Below are 27,719 nucleotides of genomic sequence, written 5' to 3'. Positions count from 1 at the left end.
TTGAGAAATATTTTATCATAGGACTCATCATCATCACATTATAATAGTGTGAATTTTGTAATAAGTGTGACATTTGTACTTTTAATTATTAAGATATTATTAATTTTTAGAAAGTATGAAAGTTAGTATGAATACTTTTAAAAAATATTCACACTTTTTAAAATATTATAATTTATAATTCATTGAATGTGTGAAAATTTGTAGTTTTTAAAAAATTCACAGGTAAATTATAGTTTGCACCCGTGCATGCCCTTATACATGAAAAATATCTAGACAAAGCTAAGGCAATAGTCGAACAATTTTCCTCATTCTAAATACAACACGTCAAAAGAGATCAAAATAATCACACAGATACGTAGTTAGCCTTGCCACCGCAATCAACCTAGATGCAAAACGAAAAATCGAGATTGACATCATTGAAACACTAAGTATTGAAGGAAAAGTCCAGATTTTGAACATCCTGCCAGGTGAAAGCTGAATGTGCCCTATAATGTCCTACTTATCTGAAGAAGTATTGCCAAATGATAAAAAGGAAGCACATCGACTTCGATAGCAAGCTATGCGCTTTTGGCTAAATTAAGAAAACTAGTTGTTTAGAAGATCACACTTGGGGCCCTACCTTAGGTGCGTGCATGTGAATGAGGTAGAGAGACTGTTAACCCTATAGCAAACCCCTAGCCATTCGCATAACGGGGACTAGATTTGGTTAGACCTATGCCAAGGGCACTCGATAACAAGAAGTGGTTGATCGTCGCCATAGATTACTTTACCAAGTAGATTGAGGCAGAGCCCTTAGCAAGTATCAAGGATGTAGATATTAGGTAATTTGTGTGAAGAAATATTATATCTAGGTTTGGGATACCAAAGGCCTTTATATCCGATAATGACACACAATTCTATTGTGGCTTATATCGAAAGCTATGTGAGTAATATGGGATCAAGGCCTACTACTCTACTCACGTCTACCCACAAAGAAATGAGCAGGCAGTAGCATTTAATAAGACGATTCTGAATGGAATGAAGAAACAATTAGATGCCGCAAAGGGAAAATGGGTCGAAGAGTTTCCAATAGTGCTTTAGGCGTAAAAAACTACACCAAGAACGACAACAAATGAGACTCCATTTGCTCTAGCATATGGCATGGAAGCTGTTATCCCTCTTGAAGCCAAGCTCTCCACAGGAAGAGCTAATCTAGTATAGAATGGAATGAATGAAGATTTAATCACAAAGGAGCCAGATCTATCCAAAGAAAGAAGGGAGAGAGAGCTTTCATTTGCCTTGCTTAGTACCAACAAGAAATAGTTCAGGCGTACAACAAAAGAGTTCGGCAAAGCGGATATGGGATTGGTGATGTAGTTCTAAAGAAGGTTTTGCCAAGCAGTCACAAGATGGTTGATGGAAAACTTGGACCAAACTAGAATGGACCATACCAAATAATCGACATAGCTGGAGAAGGGGCGTACGAGCTTGTCGATCTACACAAGAATGTTTTCCCTAGGTTATGGAATGCATTACACTTAAAAAAGTTCTACCACTAGCCTTGTAATTGCAATGTAATAATGCTTAGATATAAAAACATAATGAATAAATACAAGGTTTAAGGACATTGTAGGAAAAATCTCTTTTATATTGATTGTAAACTTCTTTACATTGAAAAAAGCAAAAACATGGCTACCCACAAAAACTAAGATAAGGAGCTCGATGTATTAAAAAGAAAAAAAAAGAAAAAAAAGAAGAAGAGAAAAGTTAAAGATCATAGATCCTTCAGCTCGACTGGAATAAGAACGTTAGGATTAGGAAGAGGGACTTCATTAAATAGGGGCAGACTCGACCACTCCTGCCCACCTCATCGCCGATGTCCAATCATTTCTGAAGAAAAAGTTCTTTATTTTGTTCATTTGGCCGAGATAGGCAGCATTGCTTCTCGCTAAGCAGTAGTAGCCTTTTTCATGTCAGCCGCTGAGCTCTAACTTCCTCTAAGGTAACCTTGGTGGCCTCGAGTTTAGCTCTAAGCTGATCAAGTTATTGGGGACAACCTAAAAGTTCTCATCTGTCCTCATTTGTCTAGATTCGATCGTAACAACTCTCTCTTCTGATTGGGATGCCAGATCCATCGCGATCTATTTGTTTTCCTTCTCTCGGTGATTTCTCTCCCAAGTCACCTGAACATCAGCCTCCCTGAACATGTCATGGATTCCTCAGCCAAAGACCTGCTGGTCGGATAGACCTTCTAGCTAATGGATGTCTGCCGGGATGTGCATGCCTTCAGTCATGGCCAGTGCCACACTAATCCTCGAAAAGATGGAGTCACATTTATTCAGTTCACGGTTCTATATCAATGGCTGGTAGACATACTGAATAGGACTTTCAGATGAGGCCTTTGCTTGATTTTCGCCCAACGTGAGACGACAACGGCTTGCAAATATAGACGCCTCCTCAGGTGAATGCTCTACCGATCTACGGGCCCCACTTTAGTCCGCTTCTTAGATCATCATGGGCGACAAGTTTCTACCCAGGGACACAACGGTGTCTTGTGATAGCTAAAGAAGAAGAGTCCAATGATTTGACAGCAATTAGTGTGCCCTACTGACCTTGTTCGGTGCTCTCGAGTCGGTCAGACTCAGTCAATAACAAAAGCAACAGTGGTTCTTGCTCCTAAGATGCCTTGACCGCTTCAACAGTAACAACGAGGGCAGAAAGAAGAGGAGGTACAATAGGAGCAATCCGAGGAAGATATTGGTTGATCAACACTTTAGTTGTTCGGGAGGTGGCTCCCTTAAATCTCCAAACAATTTGGAGAGCTTGAAGATTAATGCCCCATGCTTCATCGTGGTGGTCAATATTCACTTGCCGATAAGCTAAAACAAAAAGAAAAGTGCAAAGAAGAATTATAGTTAGAATTCGTAGCATAATAGATAAAAGTTAACAAGTAAGATATAAGAAAAGTCATTTACATCTAGCATTCGGGAGATGGTGGCAGCACCAAGTGCAAAGTCAAGGGAAGTGAATTCCTAAGTCCCTAAAGCCATAACATCTTTCTCGTCTACTAAGAAAGACCCATGAAGCACTTGAACTAGGGAGCGGTCCCGATCTTGACTCTTGGAGGCCAAAAAGAACGTTCTAGTGCTAGACTGACAAAGGCTGTAGCAGTATTGAAGGTCCTTTAAACCTAGGTTGATGTTCAAAAGGTTATTTAGGGATAACATCCCATTTTCATCTTGAAGAAATTGGTGTTGAACAAAAATAGGGGAACCCCGTAGTGAGAAAGAACCTCGCAAAGAAGGGAATGAAGGGGAAACCTAACCCCACCCTCTACGATGGCTGAAACCAGGCATGGAATTCTATCATCTGAAGGAAATAATAAATTATCACTAGGGCGAGGAGCTTTGATAGCAACATTGGTAGGAATGCCGCAAGTCGCTCGAAAGTGTTCTAATCCCTCGAAAAAACTAACAAGATAGGTGTATTTGCCCATTGTCACAAAGCAAATATTTGAAGAATAGAAAAACTTACAGATAGAGAATCATGAACAAGAGGCTTGAATAAAGCTTTTTAAATGGTGAAGCCAAACCCCCCCCAAAAAGCACAGGTGTTGATGCCTAAGGATGTCTTGGTAGGAAACGCTATCAAATGGGATCACACATATCAAAGTAATGATTTGAACCCATATCTGTGAAAGAGGAAGGGAAACGATGCACTACTCAGATGCGCATGTCAATTCATATAAGAACATACCATCGCATTTAATGCAAAACATTGACGAGCATTCGGAATGGACAACACGTGCCCAACTAACATAAGCCCATTAAAGCTAAAGCCCCTAAAATATTAAACCTAAAACTAAATTGGCAAACAAAAGACCTATCCTGGGGATAGTACATCAACAGGGATGTTGTCGATCTCTTGTTTAGAGTAAGGAACAAATATATGATGGTTTCTTATGAAAAACCTATCCAAGGGATAATACATCAGTAGGAGTGTTGCCGATCTCTTGCCTAAAAAATAAGAAGTGATTCTACAATGATTTTTCCCCACACACAAAAAATAATATAAATAAATAGACAAAAGGTAGAACGATAAAGGAATTCATATTGATAAATACATAAAACAATGTTTACATAAAAGAAAAAGAAAAAGAAAAAGAAAAAATAAAAATCCTTAAAAATTACATCCTAAAAAAAAAAAAAAAACATAACAAACAAAAGAACAAGTTTTTCAATTTGTGGTGCGAGGATTTTCTGTGTTAGATCCATTAGCAACTTCCTCAGTGGGCTTCTCCAAGGCCTTAGGTCGGGGGTAGGGCATGTTCTTCATCAACTTGAACTCTTTCAAAACCTCAACAGCACGAAGAGCTACCATCCATCTTTCTTCAAAAAGGATGTTCTCTAGCTTGATGAACTGTGCTCCTCATAGCTAGTTGTGGCCTCATTGCATCCCTCTTTCTTCGTAGCTTTAATAGGTGCATTAAGACCAACCTTGTACGCGTCTAGGGCGGCAGAGAGCTACTGCTTTTCCTCCTTCAAGACGACAATCTCTTCAGCCAAAGACTTCAGCGCGATATCCATTGTATAAAGTTTTTTCTCCGTCTCCACTACCTTGCCCTCTGAAGCTGCTACCCTGAGCTCCAGTTCCTTCACCCTCTTATTCTACTTATCTTTGGCAGACTTGAGTTTGTAAGCAGTTTGGATGAACCTATCATAATGGCTCATGGCCTCATGAGTGGAAGTGAACCCATTGTTGTTATTGTATAAAGAATACGCGCTACCCTTGTATGGTTGTGATGCCGAGCTCAATGATGCCAAGGACTAGGCGCCTTTTTATTTTTTGTTCATATGTATTTTGTTTTCCTTCTTTTTTTTAGTTTGGCGCTATAATAGTTGCCCTATTTCCATTGTGATCTCAATTGCTGTAACTTGTTGACTCGTAGTATAAATTGCCTTATTTTGTGTTTCTGATCATATTCTTTACTTAGAACTAGATGAAATTGTTGATTAGAACAACTCGATATTTTATAAACTTGGACTCCTTTGTATTTTACAAGCGGAGATCAAAATTATACATTACATTCTTCATAACACAAGTGACATGTTTACGTAACAGAGGCAAAACGCTAAACTTGAATGAACACTTGTGCATGTTGCATGACATTTCCTTGCGGTAGCTGTGGGATAACCTCACACGTTACTTGGTCATGATTTCATAGGATCCATAATCCTTCAGATATCTATCTCATGGGGTAGACGATGGGATCCAGGATGTGAATAGTGTTGTATCCAAGGATATTGTTTGGAATTCATGCTTGGTACTGCTGCACTCAACCTCGGTGAGGGTGATCAGGTCATAGTATATGGTTGAGGCTAAATGCACATATTTCTGTAAAAAGTCCATTCGGCCCACTCCTCAGGTGTTATACATCAATATCTTGATCAGGCCCTGTCTAAGGAAAGAATGTTCCCCTGACTTATTGGGATCTACACTTAGTGACTCCGATTCGCAAGTTCCCACATTGTTTCCCAACCAAGTGATGGATGTGGGTAGTGATGATCATTGGAACCTGATGCTTGTAGGTCGTTCAAATCCCAGTTCACGATGAGATCTCCTTTTGTTTGTTGGGGCGTTATTGGAATGATTGCAAAATGATGGTCAAGATTAAATGGAGTAAGAAATTGGAACTCAGCAGCATGCACCACACTTTTGCCGAGTACAACATTAGGTGGTAGTGTTGGCAGATGACGAACAAAAAGCATGGGCAGTGGTTTCATGGGTTAGAGGACGCCACCATACCACTCGCCTAATGCTCTTGAGCAAAAAGAGCTACTTCAGCAGGAGCTATAAGATGTTCAACCCATGGTAAGTCATAAAACAAACCATAGAACTACCAAGGCGGCTGAGCTAGGAATTGCTTGAATCGCTTCCACATTGGTTCTGCTCCATCTAATGCCATATGCAAGTTGGATGGTTTAGGGAGTTCTCAAATAGGCTTTGTTAAGCAAAAAATAATGTTGAAACAACCAAATGTGATTATGACATGGGTCATTACGTGATGCCCCAGTGATATGACCTGGCACTATTTCCAAACATTTTTCTTTTCAGATAGGGAAAGAATAAAGTACCATAAAAAGTAGTAAGATGTTTCTAAATTTTTTTCTTTTTATGTTCATAGCCCTTTGTATAATCATGGCTCCCCTCGGTAAGGACTTTCATTGACTGGAAGTCGTTGCTGAGTGTGTGTATTAGACTTTAACAAGGCCAATGCTTCATGTGCGTGAAGGCTTTTATACATAGAGATCCTTACCCAAACAAAGCTAATGTTTCGCGTATATGGAGATCCTTACTGAGCAAGGCCAATGCTTCATGTGCGTGAAGGCTTTTATACATGGAGATCCTTGCTGAGCAAGGCCAATGCTTCGCGTGTGCAAATACTTTTTGTACATGGAGATCTTTTCTGAGCAAGGTCAATACTTCGCATGCGTGAAGGCATTTTATATATGGAGATCTTTGCTGAGCAAGGCTAATGCTTTGTGTGCGTGAAGGCTTTTTATTCATGAGATCCTTGCTGAGCAAGTTCATTGCTTTACGTGCGCGAAGGCTTTTATACATGGAGATCCTTGTTGAGCAAGGCCAATGCTTCACGTGTGGAAAGGCTTTTATGGAGATCTTTGTTTAGCAAGGTCAGTTCTTCGCATGTGTGAAGACTTTTTATACATGGAGATCCTTGTTGAGCAAGACCAGTGCTTCGTGTGCACAAAAGCTTTTTATATATGGAGATCCTTGTCGAGCAAGGCCAAGCCTTTGTGTGCGCGAAGGCTTTTGATACATGGAGACACAACACAGTATAATTGGTGAAAATTTCACTTTATTCAAACATAAGTATGAATCCCTAAACGACACTCATGTTTGCATAAGTGAGGCTATTACTCACAGTTTAGGTATTACAGCTCAGTGATAAAACTTTCGTAAGTTAGAAGAGTTCCACGGCCTTGGGATCTTGTTGCCTATCATGTCGGAGAGTCTGTAAGCCCCTCCCCCTACAATTGCATCGACTTGATATGGTTTTTCCTAAGTCGGTGAGAGTTTTCCATTTGCCGGATTCCTGGTATTTGGAAGTACTTTCCTCATCACTAATTCTCCTAGAGTGTATTTGCGAATCTGAACATTTCTGTTATAAGACTTGGAGAGCTGTTGTTGATATTGGGCTAGTTTGATTAGTGCCAAATCTCTTTGCTCTTTAATTAGATCTAGATCGAGTACAAGCATCATGTCATTTCACCCTGTATTGAGGGCAAGAGTTCTGAGGGTAGTGACCTTGATCTCTAGTGGTATCACAACCTTATTACCTATGTCAAGGTGTAGGGTGTCTTTGTAACGTCCCAAAATTTATAAACCTTTATATAGTCAATTCTTATTAAATATTCACCGTTTTTCATCAAATAACTCCATTTCTCTTAAGATAATGCTTTAAGAAAAATATTATCTCTCATTAAGTAAATCTCGTTCTCATTGAACTATATTGAACTATTACATCTTATGCTCACAATACAAGTTATAGTTCACAAAATTAAAGAAATCAAAAGTAAAGATACTCTAATGGTATACAGGTTTCAAGGGAAACCCCTTGGTTACACAAAAGGTCGGACATTCAGTCCCAACACAAAATAGCTTTGGAGCTTTAACAAATAACATCTAATGAGCCCATGTGCTCTATTCAAAATCTTTACCGGCTTGTCACTTGGGCAAAGTCACACCATCAATTCTTGAAATGTTGTTAGTTAATGCCCAGTAGGAAATACTTGTTAGGATCATGCCATGCACTTGTTAGGATAAAATCCATATTTTTCCTTTTAAAACCAAAAATGTTCAATGCATGATTTCCATTCAAATTCTCGTCTACAACCATGAGGTGGTAAATACGTTATGACGTCCCAAGAAAGAGCCCTCAAAACCATATATACATATATAGATTTATATACAGAAAATATTCTCACATTTATAGACTCTAAAACGGCGGGGTGACGGGAACCCAAAACCTTTCCTTTCCACATTTGGTGACTCCTAAAACGGCGGTCTCGTGGACATCCAAAATTATGTTTTTTTTTTCCACGTTTGTCGACTCTAAAAATGGCAAGCTCGTGGACATCCAAAAACATTTCCCACATTCGTCCGACGATAAGCTCAAGACAGGGCAATTGGGCACCTTGACTCCCCGTACATGTACCAAATACAACACATAACCCATTACTAAAACCCGACTCAACTACCCGGACTCATATGCTATTTAACCCCTTCGACATTTTCAAGCATTCACGAGATTTTAAAATGACATGAGAAAATTATAATGCACATGATGCATGAGTTTTCAAATCCAATTTCTCTAAGGTTTGTTCAATTCACAACATTTAATAGTATCAACAATAAAGGGTTTCTCTAATCCCATCATTTTTCATAATCTCAATAATTACCTATTTTAATACATATATCCAAGAAAATTCAATAATCTCATCTCTCAACACCATTCCATAATCATTCACCCAATTTCAAGATTTAAGAGTCAATTTGGCCAAACCTATTATTAAATCAAATTTGAAAAAAGAGTCAATATTCACCATTTTCTAACAATAATCAAGAATGATATGCATAAAGTTTTCCAAAACATGGAGTAAAACCCTTTTTATTCATCAAACGCACTTTAAATCACTAAATCATCTCATACATTACTATAACTAAGAAAATACCACATATATATCTCAAATTATAAATATATTAAGTTAAAAGTACCTCTACCTCAAGAATGGAGATAAGAAGATGAACATTCAAAGAGAACTTCGAAGGTAAAGCAATTTAATCGGTAGATATATTGGTTTTCACTTCCTCTTTGCTTATCTTGCAAAATCTAGGTTGAATCTTTGATAAATGTAGAAGAAATCATGGTTGTAAGGCTAGGGCTTTGGATGTGGAGGAGAAGGAGAGAAAAGAGAGAGAGAAAAAGTGACAAGATTTGGCTAAAAAGAGGGATTTTAAAGTGCTGACTTCTAATAGACCGCTCGAGTAGTCAAAACTTGGCTCGAGCGGTGAAAGAAAGTTCCCAGAATCTCTATAACTCGCGCAGACCGCTCGAGCAGTCAAAAGTTTGCTCGAGCAGACTTGCTTTCAACACAGGTTCTCAAATTTCAAACAGGCATAACTCCCTCGTCCGGACTCTATTTGGGTCGTTCTTATGTCTAAATCGAAGCCTTAGAAACAAGCTTTGCAATAGTGCTAGCCTCACATATAGATTCAAATTGTGTAAATAAAAAAAGATAAAAGAATGAAGACTGCTCATAGGACAATTATTCGAATCAATGTTTTTGGTTCAATCCTACTTTACCATTATGATACCACCTCAATCAATATTCTAAAATGAATCAAAAAGGCTCCAAGTACAATAATAAAAGTGTCAAGAGCAATCCCACTAGTCCAAGGAATATGAAGTGTTATAGTTTCATTGATTGACCTTCGGGGTGTGTTCGATATGCCCAGATGTCGAATGATGGCCAAGGGTTTAGTTTCTATCCATTTTGTGAAGTAATTGATTGTGACTATTAGATATCTTTTGTTCCCTGGTTTGCATGGCAGTGGTCCCACAATATCATGCTCCCATTGAGCAAACGACCATGGGCTTATGGGAGAAGTCAACTTTTTCACTGGGAGACGAGTCATCGGGGAATATCATTGGCATTGCTCACATTTTAGCATGTACTTCTAAGTGTCTTCCCTCATACTCTGCTACCAATACCTATGCGTAATTGCGTTGTGGGCTACCGCCTGAGTGTGTTTCACAACTTCCCTCATGAATTTCGTAAAGCAAGCTATTTACCTGGCTTGGATGGATACATTCCAAATATGGACTCGAGGTTGACTAGCGATATAGTTTTCCATTAGGATCGAGCTAATAACCCATCGCCCTTAGTTGCATTTGGTGCACCCCTTTCTTTCCCTCTGACAAAATTTCATTTCTCAGATAATCAATGATAGGGTCCAACCAATTTGGAGACTCATTAACTAAATGTACCTGCATTTCTTCAACATCTTCAATATTCGACGACGGGACAAAGTTCATCTTAATTGTTCTTTTGACGTTTGAATTAACCACCGATGCTAGAGATGCCAGTGAGTTGACATGTGTGTTTTGCTCTCCTGTTGTCTAGTTTAACTCAAAATTTTGGAATTCATCCAGGGATTGGTTAGCATTCCCTGCATAAGCCACCATCTGATTGTCTCTAGCCGCGTACTCCTTTTTCAGCTAGTTAATCACTAGTTTTGAGTCACAAAATATCTATAGACTCTTCGCTCCTAAGTTGCTAGAATGTTTTAGCCCAACTAGAGGGCTACATACTCCACTTTGTTGTTGAGGCTTTAAAATCGAGTTTGACGGGTTGCTCAATAACAACACCCTTTAGTGTTATAATTACCACTCTCATTTCGGCGCCTTGCTGACTCGAAGTGTTGTCATAGTACAACTTCCATGTTTTGTCGATATACATTCTTCAGTCAGGGCTTGCATCTTTGGGTAACTCCCCATTGGGTGATAACCCTAGGGTGAATTCGAAAATAAAATTTGCTAGAACCTGACCCTTAATCACGTTTCTTGGGGAAAACAAAATGTCATATTGTCCAAGTTCCACTGTCCACTCTGATACCCGATCGAAAGAATATGCGCATTTGAGGATGGACCTCAGCGGATGATCTAGAAGAACCCTTATAGTATGCGTTTGGAAATAATGTGCCAGCTTCTTGGATACTATAATGAGGGCCAGTATGAGCTTCTCTAGGGGAAGGTATCTAGTTTCAGCATCGACCATAGACTTGTTGACATAAAACACAGGCTGTTGGCCTTCCTTGTTATCTTGTAAAAGCACTGCACTAACGGCATATTCTGAAATAGCCAGATGCAAAATTTGCTCCTTTTCTTGCTCGGGTGTGGAGAACGACGATGTCGAGGTTGGTTATATCTTCAGTTATTCAAGATAATGCTGACATTCTTCCATTTAGTCAAAAGCTCTACCGTAGTGCAAGGTTTGGAAGAATGGGCAACATCGGTTTGATGAGCGACTAGTAAATCTTTTCAGGGCCGCCACCATCCCCATAAGTTTCTGGACTTTTTTTTACCTAATTGGGAGACTTGAGTTTGGTGATCATTAAATCTGCTTTAGATTAGCCGTGATTCCTCTGTGATTAACAAGGTACCCCAGGTACTTTCCTGAACTGATGCCCAATGCGCATTTCGAAGCTTTGAGTTTCATCTACTATTTCTTGAGAATTTGGAATGTATTCATTAGATCTTAGATGTGATTTGACTTTAATTTGTATTTTACCACCATGTCATCAATGTAGACTTCCATCGCCTTTCCTAACTTTTTTTTGAACATTGTCTTAATGAGCCTTTCATAAGTTGCCCCAGTGTTCTTCAGTCTGAACGACACCACCTTGTAACAATAAATCGCTCTCGGGGTTATGAATGCCGTTTTCTCTTGGTTCTTTTTGTGCATGGCGATCTGATGATACCCTTGCACGCGTCAAGAAAACTCATTCTCTCATGGAACGTTGTTGCATTAATTACTAATATATGTGCGGCAAGGGAAGCAGTCGTTCGAGCATATGTTATTTAAATCAGTGAAATTGACACAAATTCGTCATTTACCATTTTTTTTTCATGACCATTGTAGTTGACAGCCACTCCGGATAGAAAACTTCGCGAATTACGTTGACTTCGAGCGATTTTTTGACTTCCTCAATCATCGAATCGACATGCTTGACAACAGATCTCCTACTCTTTTACACGATGGGTTTACTAGCTGGATTAACATTGGGTTGGTGAACCATTATCTTAGGGTCAACTCCCGGCATTTCATGCGGAGTCCATGTGAACACATCTACATTGGTGAGCAGGAGCTGAGTAAACTCATCTTCTTCAGATGGTGACAACTCATCTCTAATTAAGAAATACCTTTCATGATCTTCAGGGGAGGTTTTTCTCAAATCTTCTATTACTTTTTTCTTGGAGGGTTTCCCATCATCTTCAAGGACCTCCTAATTCGGTATGTGGATAATGTGGACACAAACTTCTTTAGATTTCTTTATGATAGCCGTCACGTAACATTCCTTAGCCGTTACTTGACACCCTCTGATCTGTTCCACTCTATGATAAGTATTTGGCACTGCACTTAAGGTATGGAGCCAAGTTTGCCCCATAATAACATTGTATAGTGAAGGTAGTTTTTATAACAAGAAACCAAACCTCAATTGTCTTACTTCCAGCTTTCACAGGGAGGACTATGGATTTGATGGGGTATTCCAGATTCGTGTTGAAGTCAAATAAAGGATTCTGTGATGGCTTCAAGTTATCTTCTTTGAGGCTGAGTTTCTTAAAAGTTTTGTAGTACATGATCTCTGCCATACTATCCTGGTCAACCAAGATCTTTTCCACTGAATACTTGTTCATGCGCAAATTGATCACAAGTAGGAATGGCAACGGGGCGGGGCAGGGCCGGGGACCACACTCCCCGTCCCCGATCCCTAAAAGTGAGATATTTCCCATCCCCGCCCCCGATCCCCGACGGGGACCCATAGCCCGCCCCCGTCCCCGCTCCCGATCAGGGATCCTCGATCCCGAAAAATCCCCGATTTTTTTTTTTGATCTGTAAAAATCTGTAAACAATCCTATTGAAATATATTTTCAAACATATTTGTAACTCTGTCCAGCATATTTTCTGTAAACATATTTGTAACTCTATCCAGCATATTTTCATATTTGTAAATCTGAAATATATTTTCAAACATATTTGTAACTCTGTAAACAATCCTATTCAAACATATTTGTAACATTTTCAAATTAAAAAAATCTATAAACATCTAATTCAAACATATTTCAAATATGATATTTGTCAACATATTTTGTATCTGTAAAGAACAAAATAACATCTATGAATAACTGTGTCCAGTAGAATGGTCCTATTCAAATCAATATATACAAATCAATAAATCTGTCCAGCAGTTCTCAAAAAAAAAAAAAAAAAAAACGAATCTGTCCAGCAGCATTCTAAACAAAAGAATCTGTCCAGCAACATTTAGTGTCATCAACAAAACATCCTAAACAAAACATCTATCAAATATTCTAGCATCCTATTCTAACATCTGTCAATATATCCTCAACAAAACATCTGTCAAATATTCAGAGAATAGCATCATGTTCAACAAAATAACACAAACAACAAAACAGATGTCCAGCAGCCCACACACACAAGAAAATTCAACAAGTTGCAAAGAGAATAATTAGTCCCAAGCACAACCCGCAAGGGATAGGTTACCCAAAAATTGAAATTTAAAAAAAAAAGAAAAAAATTCCATTACAACATAAAAAATCAAATGCATTGTTTCTCCAATTCTCATACAAATCACACAACAACTTTCATCATCTCCTTCAACTTGAATTCCTGTTAAATAACAAAAGGAAAAAAACAAATAATTAATAATTGAGTTTCAAACTTCTAACAGTGAAAGAGTTTCAAACTTCTAATTAAATAATTGAGTTGCCTTAACCAGTATAGCATAGCAGAGATAGCTATTCTCTGTAATCTAGCCAAGGAAAAAAATGAAAGAGTTTCAAACTTCTAACAGTGAAATAACAAATCTAGAAAAGTAGAAATATCAAAGAAAACTCGTACATAGCAATATAAAAGAAAACTCATTACACTATCAGTCTAGTTTAAACTATTTTTCTGAAAATTGAATTTTTTATTTTATTTTAGTGATTTTTTTTTAAAAATATTCAAACTCTACTTCAGCATTCAACTCAAAGAAATGAAAAAATGACCAAATACAAAAGGTGTAAAGTGTAATTTATCCAAATATTATATACAGAAAGAAACAATGCATTACTAATCAATGCAACAAGTGCTTGTATTGAAATTCTGTCCTATACTAGCAACCAAGATATATGATTGGATTAAACTGTTTCTTTGCAGAGAATGTGTAGCATTGTGTTGTTTTTTACACCCAATTTTGAACATATTAATGTTTTCTTCCATTTTCAATAATGGTTGTCCTGCTGTAGTGCTTCACAAAAAAAATTATTAAATATTCTTAAAACAGATGTGATAATAATATGAAATCATAACATATTTGAGAGAGTCATTTTTTTGTTATTATTATCTTTAATTAGTTAATAAAAGTGAGTTAATATGACTCACTCATAAAACTTTTTGTTTTATAATTAATTTGAAGCACTTGTAAATAACTATCCTTCATACAAACACAGTGCAATTAACAACTGCAATTAATTAAAGCAATAATTTTGTTTTTATACTCTATTACCAAAGACTTACACGAGAAGCTGGTTTCATTTTTAATTATGAATCGGAGTATAATTATGAACCAAAGTCAACCAATTTGATTCATTGGCAAATTAATATCACTCAAATAATTTCTGAATGAGCAAACCAAATTAATATCACTCAAATTAATATCAATCAATAAAGAGAAAATACCTGGATGAGCAAACCAAATGTCAGTAGTGAGCAAACCAACTGAACTTAATTTCTACACACAGAATAACATCATCAACATCATCATCTTCAATAATATATAAAATAAACAGATCTAAAATAAAAATATATAAACAGATATATTTATATATATATATAATAAATAAATTTAGAGGAAAAAAAAAACAGAGGTTGAAGAAAACCCTAGATCGAAACCCTAGATTGAAATATATATATATACACCCAGATCGAAACCCTAGATCGAAACCCTATATACACTCAGATGTATATACATATATATAATATAGACATATATGTAAACCCTAGATCGAAATCCCTAGAGAGAGAGAGAGAGAGATACCTAAACAGAGAGAGCAGCGATGGAAGAGCGGCGGTGAGGGAGAATCCGCGGTGACGGAGGAGCGGCGGTGACGGAGAGAAAGCAACAGCCCCGTCGTCGTGTGTGTGTGTGTGTGTGTGTGTGTGTGTGTGTGTGAGAGAGAGAGAGAGAGAGAGAGAGAGAGAGAGAGGGAGGCAAAACGGTAAACGGCAGAGGTGAGGTGGTGAGGGAGGCTCGATGGTGACGGAGGATCGCCGGTGAGGAGGGAGGCTATAGCGATCCCGGTTGTCCCTTTACTGTTCAGTTGTATTCCGGACTCGGTTCCGTGGAATTGGTAGTTGTATCTATCTTGTTGTCGTCCTTGAAATCCATTTGTTTGAGTTTTAGGATGTGTTGGGCTTGGTTGTTACAGGTTGGTAGGGCTTTGGCTCCCATTGTTGTTGCCCAGTTTTTGAGTGGTCCGCTCGAGCGGGTCATTTTGCGCTCGAGTAGGGTTTATACCCTTCTAGCATTTCGAGTCCCTGCAAAACTTCTGCAGGTGTGTTTTCTACGCTCGAGCAGGTTTCTTGCGCTCGAGCGGGTTACGCTTGAGCGGGATTGTTGGCGCTCAAGCGGGTAGTACCTCGTTGGTGAAAGTTCTAGGAGATGAAAATCTACGCTCGAGCGAACTGGTCTTTCGCGCTCGAGCGGGTGTGCTTGGTCTTTGTGTCTTGGAGCTCGAGCGGGAATTCTTACGCTCGAGCGGACCCAGTTTTCTGTTCTTTACGCTCGAGCGTCCTGTTATCCGCTCGAGCGGGTATGTCGTATATCAGTTAGTAGCTGGGCGTTTTAAAATCACTTCTTACATTCTCTCTCTCTCTCTTACTTTCTAAAAACACTTTTTGAGAGCTTCTCTCTCTAGGATCTCCCTTCTCTCTAGGGTTTGATCTAGTTAGAGTGTCTCCCTATCCTTCGGCCTTTGTAAAGAGTGTGTTGATCGTCGAGGGCTTCGTTTTGATCCGAGAATCTTGGTGTTTGGAGCATTTTCGTTCTCTTCTCCTTCTCCGTTTGAGCTCTAAGTTCGAGGTAGGGATATCCTACTCCCCCTTATGAGCTTTGTCTTTGAATTTTAGCATTTTGATATGTTGGGGGTTGTTGGGTAATTTTGAGAAAGTTTGGGTCTTTGTGTAATTTTACAAAAGATGGGTTTTATTTATAATTAAACCTATATGCATGTTTGGCATAGAGAAATGATATAGATGATGAACAATAGATGAAAGCGGAACCTTAGGGTTGTTATGTTAATTATGGGAAAATACCCTAATTAGTTGGATAAATTAATTTGTATAATTAATTTTGAGAAATGAGGAATTAAATTGAGAGTATTCAAATTGAAAAGGATTATGGGATTAACGGGTGTAGTTGGATTCATTTAATCGCTCACCCAAGTTGAATGTTGATAATATATCCATTTGGTGCATTTATTTTCTGTTTAGAAATAACTGTTTGGGGCTATTGGTGGAGGATAGTCTTGATTGTTGTAGACAATGCATGATGATTAGGCAAACTAAAACTAATCGATTGTGTATGCTATCGAATATAGTGGTTGGAATAATACATCGACTTTATGTATTGGTTGTTCATGTATATGATCTATGTTTATATACATTGTGTGTATGTGGGAGGAGATAGGGGATGTACTCCACGGTTTAGGGGAGGATAGGGGATGGACCTCTAAACCGGATTTCGTGTGACATTGATACAGCACTACAATGTGTATCAAGTGTTGATTATGGAAGTATTTAAATTGATTTGATATAGCACTAAAATGTATATCGTTATCAATTGCGAAGTATAGAAGAGTTTCTATGTTATGTTGATACAACACCAAAATGTGTATCGTTCGTATAGTATGGGAGTGGTTTATGTGTTATTGATACAACATCAAAATGTGTATCCATCATGAATTTCGAAAGTGTTTTTAAGATGAGTCTTATTCTCATTAAGTTATTTGACTAAGTGCTGAGCCTTGTTTTCAAACTCAAGGTTGAAAAAGAAATGAGAAATGAAGTGTAACATGGACTTAAATGTCATGAAACTGAAATGTGATATAAGTGAGTTTATCGGTGTTGACTATCTATCAACTGCTAATCTTTTAGTCATTGTTCATAGCTGGTTTAGTGTATTTCTGCTGGGCTGTGGCTCACCCTTTATGGGACATCATTTTCAGGTTCAGGTAGCATGCCACCTCCAAGGACATAGCTTGGGAGGCTAGAGGCAGACAGACTGCTTTTGTTGTTTGCTTTCTTTTGATGTATTACATGTAAATTCAAGCCAAGGGCTTAATATGTATTGAGTTAGTACTCTTTTTTTTTGTAACCAAGTGTTAACTTGGAAAGCTGTAAGCCCGTAGGACACTTGCTTTTGTTGTTAACATGTAATACTTTTGTAAGAACTATTCTGATTAATGGAAAGATGGTTGGTTTCTTTTATGTCGATGCATGTCTAAAGTGATGGGTTTTACGTATTATTTTGAGGGCGTTACAGAGGCGTGGTGGAGAGAGAGAGAGAGGAGCGCTGTGTGTGAGAGGCTGAATGTGTGTGTCTGTGTCAAACCTAAACAAATACAAGCATATATATATATATATATATCTAGGGACAAAATCGTAATTGTACCTCGGGAACTAAGCGGGCTGGGACGGGGTCGGGGCCGGTTCTGAAACACCTATCCACGTCCCCGGCCCGGATATCATCGGGGATGAATTTTTGAATACCATCTCGGGCCCGTAGGGGATATTTTTCGGTGAATAACCACTGAATTCGGGGTCGGGGAGTCGGGTCACCGTCGGGCCGGTTTCAAATTGCCATCCCTAATCACAATAGCGTCATCATCGGGGAGATTGACCCCAATGAGATCTTCGTCAGAGAAGTTAATTATGTAGTCTAGACAGCGCTGTTGGTGCTTAGAGTCCGACTTGGCATTCGGTAACTAGATTATTAAGTTCGTGTCCATTGTCCTAGTATCTCCTTGAGTGGCTGAAACTCTTTGTGGGTGAGCAACCTCATAGATATCGTGGAACACTCCGATAGGGAAGAATCCAGCCTTACTACAAGTTCTTTTCATAAGATACACTTTCTCTTTTCTCTTGTCCGCCTCGACAAATATTCCTTGAGATGTCCATTCTTTATCAACTCTTCAAGGTGGTTCTTCAGAGCGTAATAATTCTTAGTGAGATGCCCATGATCCTTTTGATAACTGTAATAATTATCTTTGTTACACTTTGTTAGGATCTCTGTCCATCTTCAAGAACCAATAGAAGTATAGTCGAGTCTTGATATGTGTTACGATCTTGTAAACAGGTTCAATGAACTCTGTATATTGGCGGCTTTTGAATGTTCTTGGGGACGTAACCTGGTACTGCTTTTCTTGACATCGAGATCCCTTTCTCGGGTCACTTCTAGTATCACGCCTCTAGGGCAGTGAGACATCCTTCAAAAACTTGTCATTGGTGGCGGGTGAGATCGCCTTTAATGGCTCTACTAAGACGATGGTGTTTTTGGTTTGGATAGCATCGTCCTCAACCCTACAATACCGCTTCACTTTCTTCATCAAGTCACTAACTCTCTTGGTAGTTTTTGATTTAGGGCTTGCCTCAAGGCACTATCTTCCTGGAGTCCCATTTTAAGAGCCGTGTTAGCCATGGACTCATTACAGTGCTCGATCCCATTATATCACTCCCAATACCGATTGGAGTAAGCGCGAAGGGTCACTTATTGTAGGATTTTCATTGGCTATAGTTCGTCCATCTGTTGAGGTTGCTTTTGATTGATGATGAACCTTGCCTTAAACGACTTTTGAAGTTGCCGAAAGCTTCGAATTGAGTTTGGCTCCATTTTATAGTAGCATCGCATGGCTAACTACCCCAAACTTAATGAGAACATTTTGCATATCAGCTTTTTTTCATCCTTATACAGCATGGCCTGTTGATAATGTCTAATGTGATATACGCCACAAATGTGGGGGCTTTAAACTTTTTTGGGAGAGTAGCTTTCTCTACCCAACGCGCAAAGGGTGCACGGTGGAGGTCGTTTTTCAAATCTTCATTGTCTGTGCAGGCAGAGCTTTTATTAGCTTGTAACCATGGACTTTTCTCATAACTTTCGTTCGAGTTAGTGTTATGACCATATCTGGTTGTGAGGTGATGCATTCTGGATCTTGCATGATCATGATTCATCCCTTTGCATAAGTTATATGCCTTCGAGGATTTATTGACATGCGAATCCTTGCATTTGCTAGCCTGTCGACTCTCTGAGGTGCGATCCCTTTTATTACGGTTAGAGGTCCTTGCCTCTTCTAGTTCCTTTAGCAGGCACTAGGTTCTCCAAGGCCATAACTTCTATCTTCTTTCCATCTCTCTAGAGGCGATCAGAAAGCGCCTGAACAGAGTTATCTAAAATGATGTCGTTTGCTTCTACTCTGAGTTTCGAGATATCGCCCTCGTATTGGATGGGGCTAGTGGGGTTGTACTAGTAGGGTCAATTGGCAATTTCCTTGATGCAGGGTTTACGATGTTCTCATTTCCTGCCTTCATAGATAGGTCACACTAGTGGAGGTTTTCTCATCGACAACGCCAATTGTGGTGAGTTAGAATTTCTGTCTTGTTGTTACCAAGAGGATAATCCACTCTACGTCATATTCTTGCAAACAGAGAATATGTTCCAGCGGGGTGGTGCGCCAAGTGAACCCTCCGAAGATATTATCATCCATTCTCTTTGGTTCTCTTCTTGGCATGCGCATGCTTGGCCGATGCATATTTGTGACCCCTTACGATTCATGCTTCTTAGTAAAGCAATGCCAATTACTATATGCTTTAATTTTGGTTACAACAATTATTAACGTACAAATATTTGTGAATAATGTGTATGCGTTTTATATAGTATCTACAATTTCCCATCTCTCCTCAATTGTTTCTCTTATGTTTATCATATTTTTAGAATTAAAAAAAAAAAGAAAAAGAAAAAAGAAGAAAAAAAGTTTTTGGTAGAGAGAGCCTCAATGTACATAAAACACCTAAGTTGTATTTGGTTTATAAATTTAGAGAGGAATTAAAAAAGGGGCAAAAAAAAAAAAAAGTGAAATATGAATAAAATATAATTATATTTCAATTATATTTTACATATTTTTTCTTTTTTCTTTTTTCAAATCTTCTCACAAATTTATGAATCAAACATAGGTTTAGGTTGTGTTTAGTTCAAGGATTTGAGAAAAAATTTGAAAAAAATAGGTGAAATATAAATAAAATATACTTATATTTTACTTAATTTCACACGTCTTTTTTTATTTTTCTTTTCAAATCCCTTTTAAAATCTATGAACCAAATACAATCTTAGAGTATTTGGTTGGGGCTAAATTAGCTTACAAAAAAACAAATTAGGTTAAAAATCACAAAATATCACATTTAAACAATAATTATTTCACTTTTTTTCTCACAAAACCATAAAGAAGTTAAAAGTTTATCCCAAATAAATTTTTTTATGACAAGTTAAAATAACCAAAAAAATTAAAAAAAATCAAGCTAAAAAAATTTATTCCAAAATTGACTTCGGAAGCTCACAAGTCCTACCAGATATATATTTGTTTGGTGAGATTTTTAGAGGGATTTCTACCGTGAGGGCATCTATTGAAAGTCCATTTTGTTGCCGAAGTCGCGGAGAGTGGCTTCTCGAAAGAACTTGGCGAGAAGTGAATTTTCAGTTCTATGATAATTATTAAAATTTTAATTTTGCCATCTAATACTATTATATTTGGCCATTACTAACCCTAGTGATTATTATATTTATAAACTTACACCTTGTTTGGTTTTCAAATTCCAAAATTAATTTTTAATATTTTTGTTTTTTACATTCTGTCTTTAATAAAAAATTTTTTAATAAATTTAGTTGAATATTTATTAATTTTTGGATACATCTAATGCTTCTAAATGGTAAAATTTGTGAAGAAAATTAAAAAAAAAAAAAAAATTAAAATGAAAAATATTTATTAGTGTTATTTTTTTGGTCTGTCTTGAATTATATATATATATATATATATATTTAAATATTTTTCTTTTTAAGTACATTTACATTAAGTGCATCCAAAAAAAAAAAAAACACTAAAAAAATAATATAAAAAACATTTAACGTAAAGATAATTTTCTCAAAACTAAACAACACAGAGATTTTCCCAATTAAAAAAGATTAGAAAATGTGGAGTGTTCATTGATTCATATGTTTTTGTTTTTTTTGAGCCAAATATTTTTTGGTATTTATTTCAATCAAATTAATTTATATTTTGTTTCAAAAAAAAATGCAGAAAATAGATTTTGAAAAACAAATGAAATAAAGTGATTTGACTTTTGTTTCTGTTTAAAAAAACTAAAAATGATCATTGAAAAAAATATTCGGAGAAGTTCTGCCAACAAGGTCTTAGTATTATTCATCTATATTTTAAGGTTCTGTTTAAATTATGAATTTGATTAGAGATTGGAAATGAGGGGACAAAAAAAAGAGGGGGTTGAAATTTGAATGAATTATATTTATATTCTACCCATATTTTAATATTTGTTGAGTAAATCATCTGTACAAAAAAAAAAAAAAAAAAAAAAAACACACACAACCATTTGTATTTTAAAAAAATAAACGGTTAGTATGATTTTGTTGATAATTTTTTTTTAAATATAATCAAGACTTGATCATGGGTTATAAATATCCAATTATCCTAATTTTTATTTTTATTTCTATGAATAATATGTTTTATATACCGTACAATGTGAATAATTCGGATCATCAAATAGATTAAGCTTAACAATAACCTTATCCGTTTCTTTTTCTACTTAGTTATTGTCAATTTCTTTTTCATTTTTTGTTTTCCTAATCCGCAAAAGAGAATTTTATTTTCACTCTTTATTTCTCTTCTTTGATATCTCTGTTTTTGTTTTACCTGTAGATACAGACGGAAAATGCAAGCCGTACTGGATGGAATTGTAGAAGCAATAGTTGAGCCAGTGATCCAGTTAGTGGTGGTCCATGTTGGTTTTGTTTTTCAGTACAAGAAGCAGCTGAAGAACCTGGAAATTGAAATTAAAAACCTTGAAGAGCAGAGAAAAAAAAATCAAAAAAGAAGTTGATGAAGCCATTACTCGTGGTGAAGAAGTTGATGAACCTGTTTCAATCTGGCTAGCAGAGGTGGAAAAAAGAGTTCAGAAAATTCAGGATGACAATACTATTAACGAAAACAGGCAGTGCTTTAAACTCTCATGTCCAGATTACATCTCGCGCTACCGAATGAGCAAGGAAGCTGAAAACAAGATTGAAGAAGTAAAAAATCTCACTCAGAGTGGCAATTTAATCTCAGATGCACATAGTAAGAAAAACAAAAAAGAAAAACAGAAAAACAAGAAGAAAAAAAAAAGAAAAAAAAGCAAAAGTGGATTGAAAATATGTACCCCGCAAGCCGTACCAGATACAATTGTAGAAGCAATAGTTGAGCCAGTGATCCAGTTAGTGGTGGTCCATGTTGGTTTTCTTTTTCAGTACAAGAAGAAGCTGAGGAACCTGGAAGATGAAATTGAAAAGCTTGAAAGGCAGAAAACAAAAATCGAAGAAGAAGTTGGTGAAGACGTTACTGTAGCTGTTTCAGAATGGCTAGCGGAGGTGGAAAAAATAGTTCAGAAAATTAAGGATGACAATACTATGAACGAAAACAGGCAGTGCTTTAAATTCTCATGTCCAGATTACATCTCGCGCTACCGAATGAGCAAGGATGCCGAAAAGAAGATGGAAGAAGTAGAAATCCTTATTCAGGATGGCAATTTTAGCAAAGTTGCAAATCCTAAGCCATTTGCTCAGGAACTTCAATTCCCATCATCAAGTACAAACTATGCAAATTTTGAGTCGCGAAAATCGGTTTTCAAGAACATCATGGCGGCATTACAAGATTCCAATGTTAAAATGATAGGACTATATGAAATAGGAGGCGTTGGTAAGACGACAATGGTCGAAGAGATTGGCAAACAGGTGAAAAATGGACTTTTTGATGAAGTTGTGGTGGCTGTTGCCTCTCAGGATGCAAATGTGAGCAATATTCAAGGGCAACTCGCTGCTCGCTTGAATCCGGAACTAAAAGTGGGAAATTCTGTTGATTCTCCTAAACTCCTTGAAGTGAGAACAGCAAACCAATTGTGGAATAGATTGAACAATGGGAAGAAAAATCTCATTATATTGGATGATATTTGGCAAGAATTGAACTTGAAGACAATAGGGATTCCTATCACTGATGGAAACAATTGTTGCAAAGTTGTGATAACGTCTCGAATCCTAGGAGTGTTGGAAAAGATGCATGTTGATAGGTATGTTCCTATGCCAGTATTATCAGAGAAAGAAGCATGGGCCCTGTTCAAGAAGACGGTGGGAAATTCTGTTAACTCTCTTGAACTCCATGATATAGCCGGTTTGGTGTGTAAAGAGTGTGGAGGCTTGCCGATCGTTATACTTGCAGTTGGAGTCGCATTGAAAAATGATGTGCGAAAACATGTCTGGAAATCTGCACTTAATCAGCTAAAAAAGAATATTGCGGGAATCAACCCAAAAGTGTATGCTTCCTTAAAGTTAAGCTACGATTGGTTAGAGTCCAGTGATGTAAAATCATGCTTCTTGCTATGTTGTTTCTTTCCTAAAGATGATGAGATTTCAATTGAAGTCCTGGCAAGACACTGCATAGCAAGAAGTTTGCTTAGACAAGACACAAATTCACTAAGAGAAGCAAGCCATCGAGTACTTACAGCGATCGATCACCTCAAAGATGCTTGTTTGTTATTAGAAGGCAAAGATGAAAACTTTATCAAAATGCATAATGTCATTCCAAAAGTTGCTCTTTCAATTGCGAAAGCTGATGGCGAGGAAATTCTAGTAAACCATGGTGTCAAAAAGTGGCCCAAGGAAGATACATGCGAATCTTGCTCAGCAATCTCATTAAGGTTCGACAACACTCTTGAGCTTCCGGATGATTTGGTATGTCCACAACTCCACACCTTGACCATACTAGGTACCTATCCTTTGCTTAATGTTCCAGATAGGTTTTTCAGTGGAATGGAGAAACTTACAATTTTAGAATTGAATAGAATCTGTATGTTGCCTCCATTATCTCTTGCAAATTTGGTTAACCTTCGGATGTTATGGTTAGATTATTGTGAGTTGGGAGACATAGCTATACTCAAGGATCTAAATAATAACCTTGAAATACTTAGCCTTCGAGGTTCTAATATCGAGGTTTTGCCATCAGAGATAGGACAATTGACTCGTCTTCGGTTGTTAGATCTGGGAAATTGTTACCAGCTCACAGAGATTCCACAAGGTGTCATATCCAATTTGTTTCGCCTGGAAGAATTATACATTTTAGATGAGTTTGGGCAAAGGGAGGAAAGAAGCAAGGTGAATCTTGATGAGTTGGGGAAATTGACGCAATTAACCACTTTACAGGTTCACATACCAAATGTCATGCTATTGCCCAAGGACTTCTGCTTTGAAAACTTGATCAGATTTCAAATATCAATGGGTAAGGAATATGGTTTTTATGAAACTTATTCAGAGTCGTGTAAACTTGGGGGTGTTTCCTTAATGGACAAGTTTATCGTCTTGTTGATGAGAGCTGAAGAGCTACATTTGGAAAAAATTGAAGGTTTACAAGAGGTGCTGCATGACAGAGGTGGAGAGGGGTCTTTGATGGAACGTCATGGACTAAATCCATCAGGGTTCTTCAATAATTTAATTGATTTAACAATTAAAGATTGTAGGTTGAAATATCTCTTCTCCCTGTCCTGTGCAAGAGGATTTCCACGACTCCAGAGACTACAAATATTTGATTGTGAGATGATGGAAGCAATAGTTGGAATTGAAGAAGAAAAAGATGAAGATGAACTCTCAAGTCAGGTAATTAAGTTCAGTCAGTTGGAATATTTGCGTCTCGAAAATCTACCCAAGCTCATAAGCTTCTACCACAAAGTGGAGAAGATGACAACATCTGAAGGAAATTCTTCTACCCAAGCACAATTTTTGCTTAATGAAAAGGTATGCTTTATCAATACCCTTTTTATTTGTTTTAATCCATTATATCTAGTTATTATAAAATGATGATAAAAAAAAGAAAAAAAGAAAAAGGAATACAATCAAACAGTGCTAGGGTCTTTTCAATAAAAATCCAAATTGTTAATCCCTAAAAAAATCACCAAATTGTTTGTCATACAGTTCCAAGCATGAAATCATTACAACAAATCAAGATTTTAAAAATAAAAAATTATGAATAAAATTATATTTTGAGAACAAAATATTTAAGTTGTCAAAAGTGTCCTTGTTGTATGTTTAGCGATGAAATTAAATATTTAATGAGGAGTTACTATCATTTTTGGACCAAAATTTGTCTTAAAAAATGAACATCTTTTGCACCAAATTGGTTTCACTTAAAGTGTATTTATTAACAACATTTTTAAAATTTTGATGCTAAAAGTCTGTCTTCTCACGTTTTGAAAAGATTTTTTTAACAACAATCCTTGTGTGACAACAAAAATTAGTCCCTAAATATTTTTCATTTTGGAGACAAAAATTTGATTTTTAAAACTCTTTCTCCCTTCTCTCTATAAATGAAAAGAAATATCAATTATTTCCATTATTTCATTTCCACGTCAAATTTAATTAATCATTTTTTTTGTCACCAAGTATTCCAAATGAAGTTTTAGTTAATGGTTTACTTTTAGATTTGCTACTAAACAAAACTAATGTGCACCTAGCCCCCTACCCATAATCTATATGAAGTAAAATTTAGATTAAGCCCCAAAGTATTAATCTAAAACTTTTATTTTAAATGTTAAAAATATGCATTACTGGTTCAAATTTATGTTGACAGGTAAATTAACCTAGCAAAAAACTTATGCCAACATACTTGCGTGATTTTTTTTTTTGTAAATCGATAGAAAATTAATTATAAATGTGAGAAATATTACATCAAACTAGACAATCAAAGTTCAAAAGTAGACAAAGCCATATATTGTATCAATGAAAAATGCCAACTGAGTTGTGATACACACAGTAACTTGAACTTTTTTGAAGTTCTAACGTTTATGCTATGAATAACTTTCAAGACTCCCAAAAAGGTTCTTTCAATTTGATCATCAATAATGATATGATTTGTTAAGTATCAATTTTTAATTTATCACAAATCCAATCATATAAGACATAACTGTCTTGCCACATCATTATGGATGAATTATAGTATTCAAATTGTGATTTTCTAATATTTCTATTATAAAATTTAATAGTAAATGGGATTCAAACTCAAATATTACCAGCAAGCCTAGACACCAGAAAATATACTCTTATTTAGGAGATTTTATAAGTTTCTAATTTCAATATTCTAGGTGGAATTTAATGTGTTTTTAAGTTGGGAAACTCTACAATACACACCTCTTAAAAGTATTATTTTAGTTATGATTCATGAGATCATATGTATTCATAATTATGTCATTTTCTTATTTAATTATGATCAATTTTCTTCTTTAGTTATGACATTATTTTAGTTATGACTCATGAAATCTTTAGTTATGTCTTACGTGGTGTTTGGTTATAATTTTTTTATTTTAATTTTAAAAAAAAATATGATTAAGAAAATATGAAATGATGTAATTTTTTTCTTAGTTATAAAGTGCATATTTTAAAAGTGTTTATCATAATATTTCTCTTTTAAGTCTGAACAACTTTTCACCATCTGAAAAAAAAAAAAAAACGTGAACAACTCCCTTCAACACACCACATTTACCTAAAGTGAAGGAATATGTAAGTTTGTTAAATTGTGTTAAGGTGCCGGAAAAATGTTTATGGTATGACAATATCGTTTTTATTCTTTTTTAGAATAAGATTATATTATTATATTTTTAAAATATCTTTGATGATCTATTTTTCAACTAAATGTTTTAAAATAATACTATCTAAAAGGGTATTCAAGAAATATTGTCAATAGTGGTAATAGGCCAGATCGGTCAATTATTTATGGTAATACTTTTTTTAATATTATTAATATTTGATATTACAATGAAACTGAATAAATTATAATTGTCAAATATAATGCATAATTTATACAAAAAAATTCGAAAATATAAGAGAAAAAACTTAAACAAATATACAAAGAATAAGATTCACGCATTAGTAGGACGATTCGAACCTCTTATGCCCTGAAAAGTCATAATGTCATACATAAGTGAGCCCTGCTCTTGTGTTTAAAGCCTTGGCAACTCAATATTTAGTTTAAAAGTCAAAAAGTCACCAAAAAAAAAAAAACTAAAAATGCAACAACTTATACTAAAAATTCAAAGATTTATTTTTCTCTTTACTTTTTGTACATATTCTCGTAAAAAATTAAAAAATCATTCCAAACATACTAATTTTTTTGCCTTATATTTTAGCTAAAAAATAAAAAGTTACTAAAATAGTCTGTTTCCAAACAAAAAATTAGAGATTTTATCTATGATTATAGCTACATGATTTTAATATATATATATATATATATTTATTTATAAAAATGAATAATAATATGTTTTTAAAAATAAACCTTTTAATTTTTTTTAAGACATAATAAAATCATAGGATTAGGATTAACGAAACAATCTAAATTTTTTTGTGAATGAGTTACACACATGGGGCCAAAATGAAATCACACTTGTCGAATTTTGAATGGAAAAATATCCTGTGCCAAACCAAAGAGATTAAGGTAAAATTCAAACAAACTATAGGCACCAGTGTAATAAATAAATTATATTGCACTGATGGTCCTATAGTTTGTTTGAATTTCAATTTGA

The 27,719-nt window shown here is 36.1% G+C and overlaps 1 protein-coding gene across 1 annotated transcript; it reads left to right on the top strand.

Moving 5' to 3' along the window:
• The first annotated feature begins 18,828 nt into the window (after positions 1–18,828).
• Positions 18,829–25,783, top strand: LOC114264029 (disease resistance protein At4g27190). Its single transcript, XM_082881088.1, has 5 exons — positions 18,829–18,944; positions 21,824–21,889; positions 21,978–22,194; positions 22,411–24,942; positions 25,775–25,783. Exons 1-5 carry the CDS (start codon positions 18,829–18,831, stop codon positions 25,781–25,783), a joined length of 2,940 nt encoding a protein of 979 aa, XP_082737214.1.
• Positions 25,784–27,719: the final 1,936 nt, after the last annotated feature.

This window comes from Camellia sinensis, chromosome 7 (assembly GCF_055761805.1).
Source record: "Camellia sinensis isolate YWXY chromosome 7, ASM5576180v1, whole genome shotgun sequence".
Taxonomy (NCBI): domain Eukaryota; kingdom Viridiplantae; phylum Streptophyta; class Magnoliopsida; order Ericales; family Theaceae; genus Camellia; species Camellia sinensis.
The sequence above is the reverse complement of the archived record's forward strand: the minus strand, read 5'-3'. Positions and strand labels throughout refer to the sequence as shown.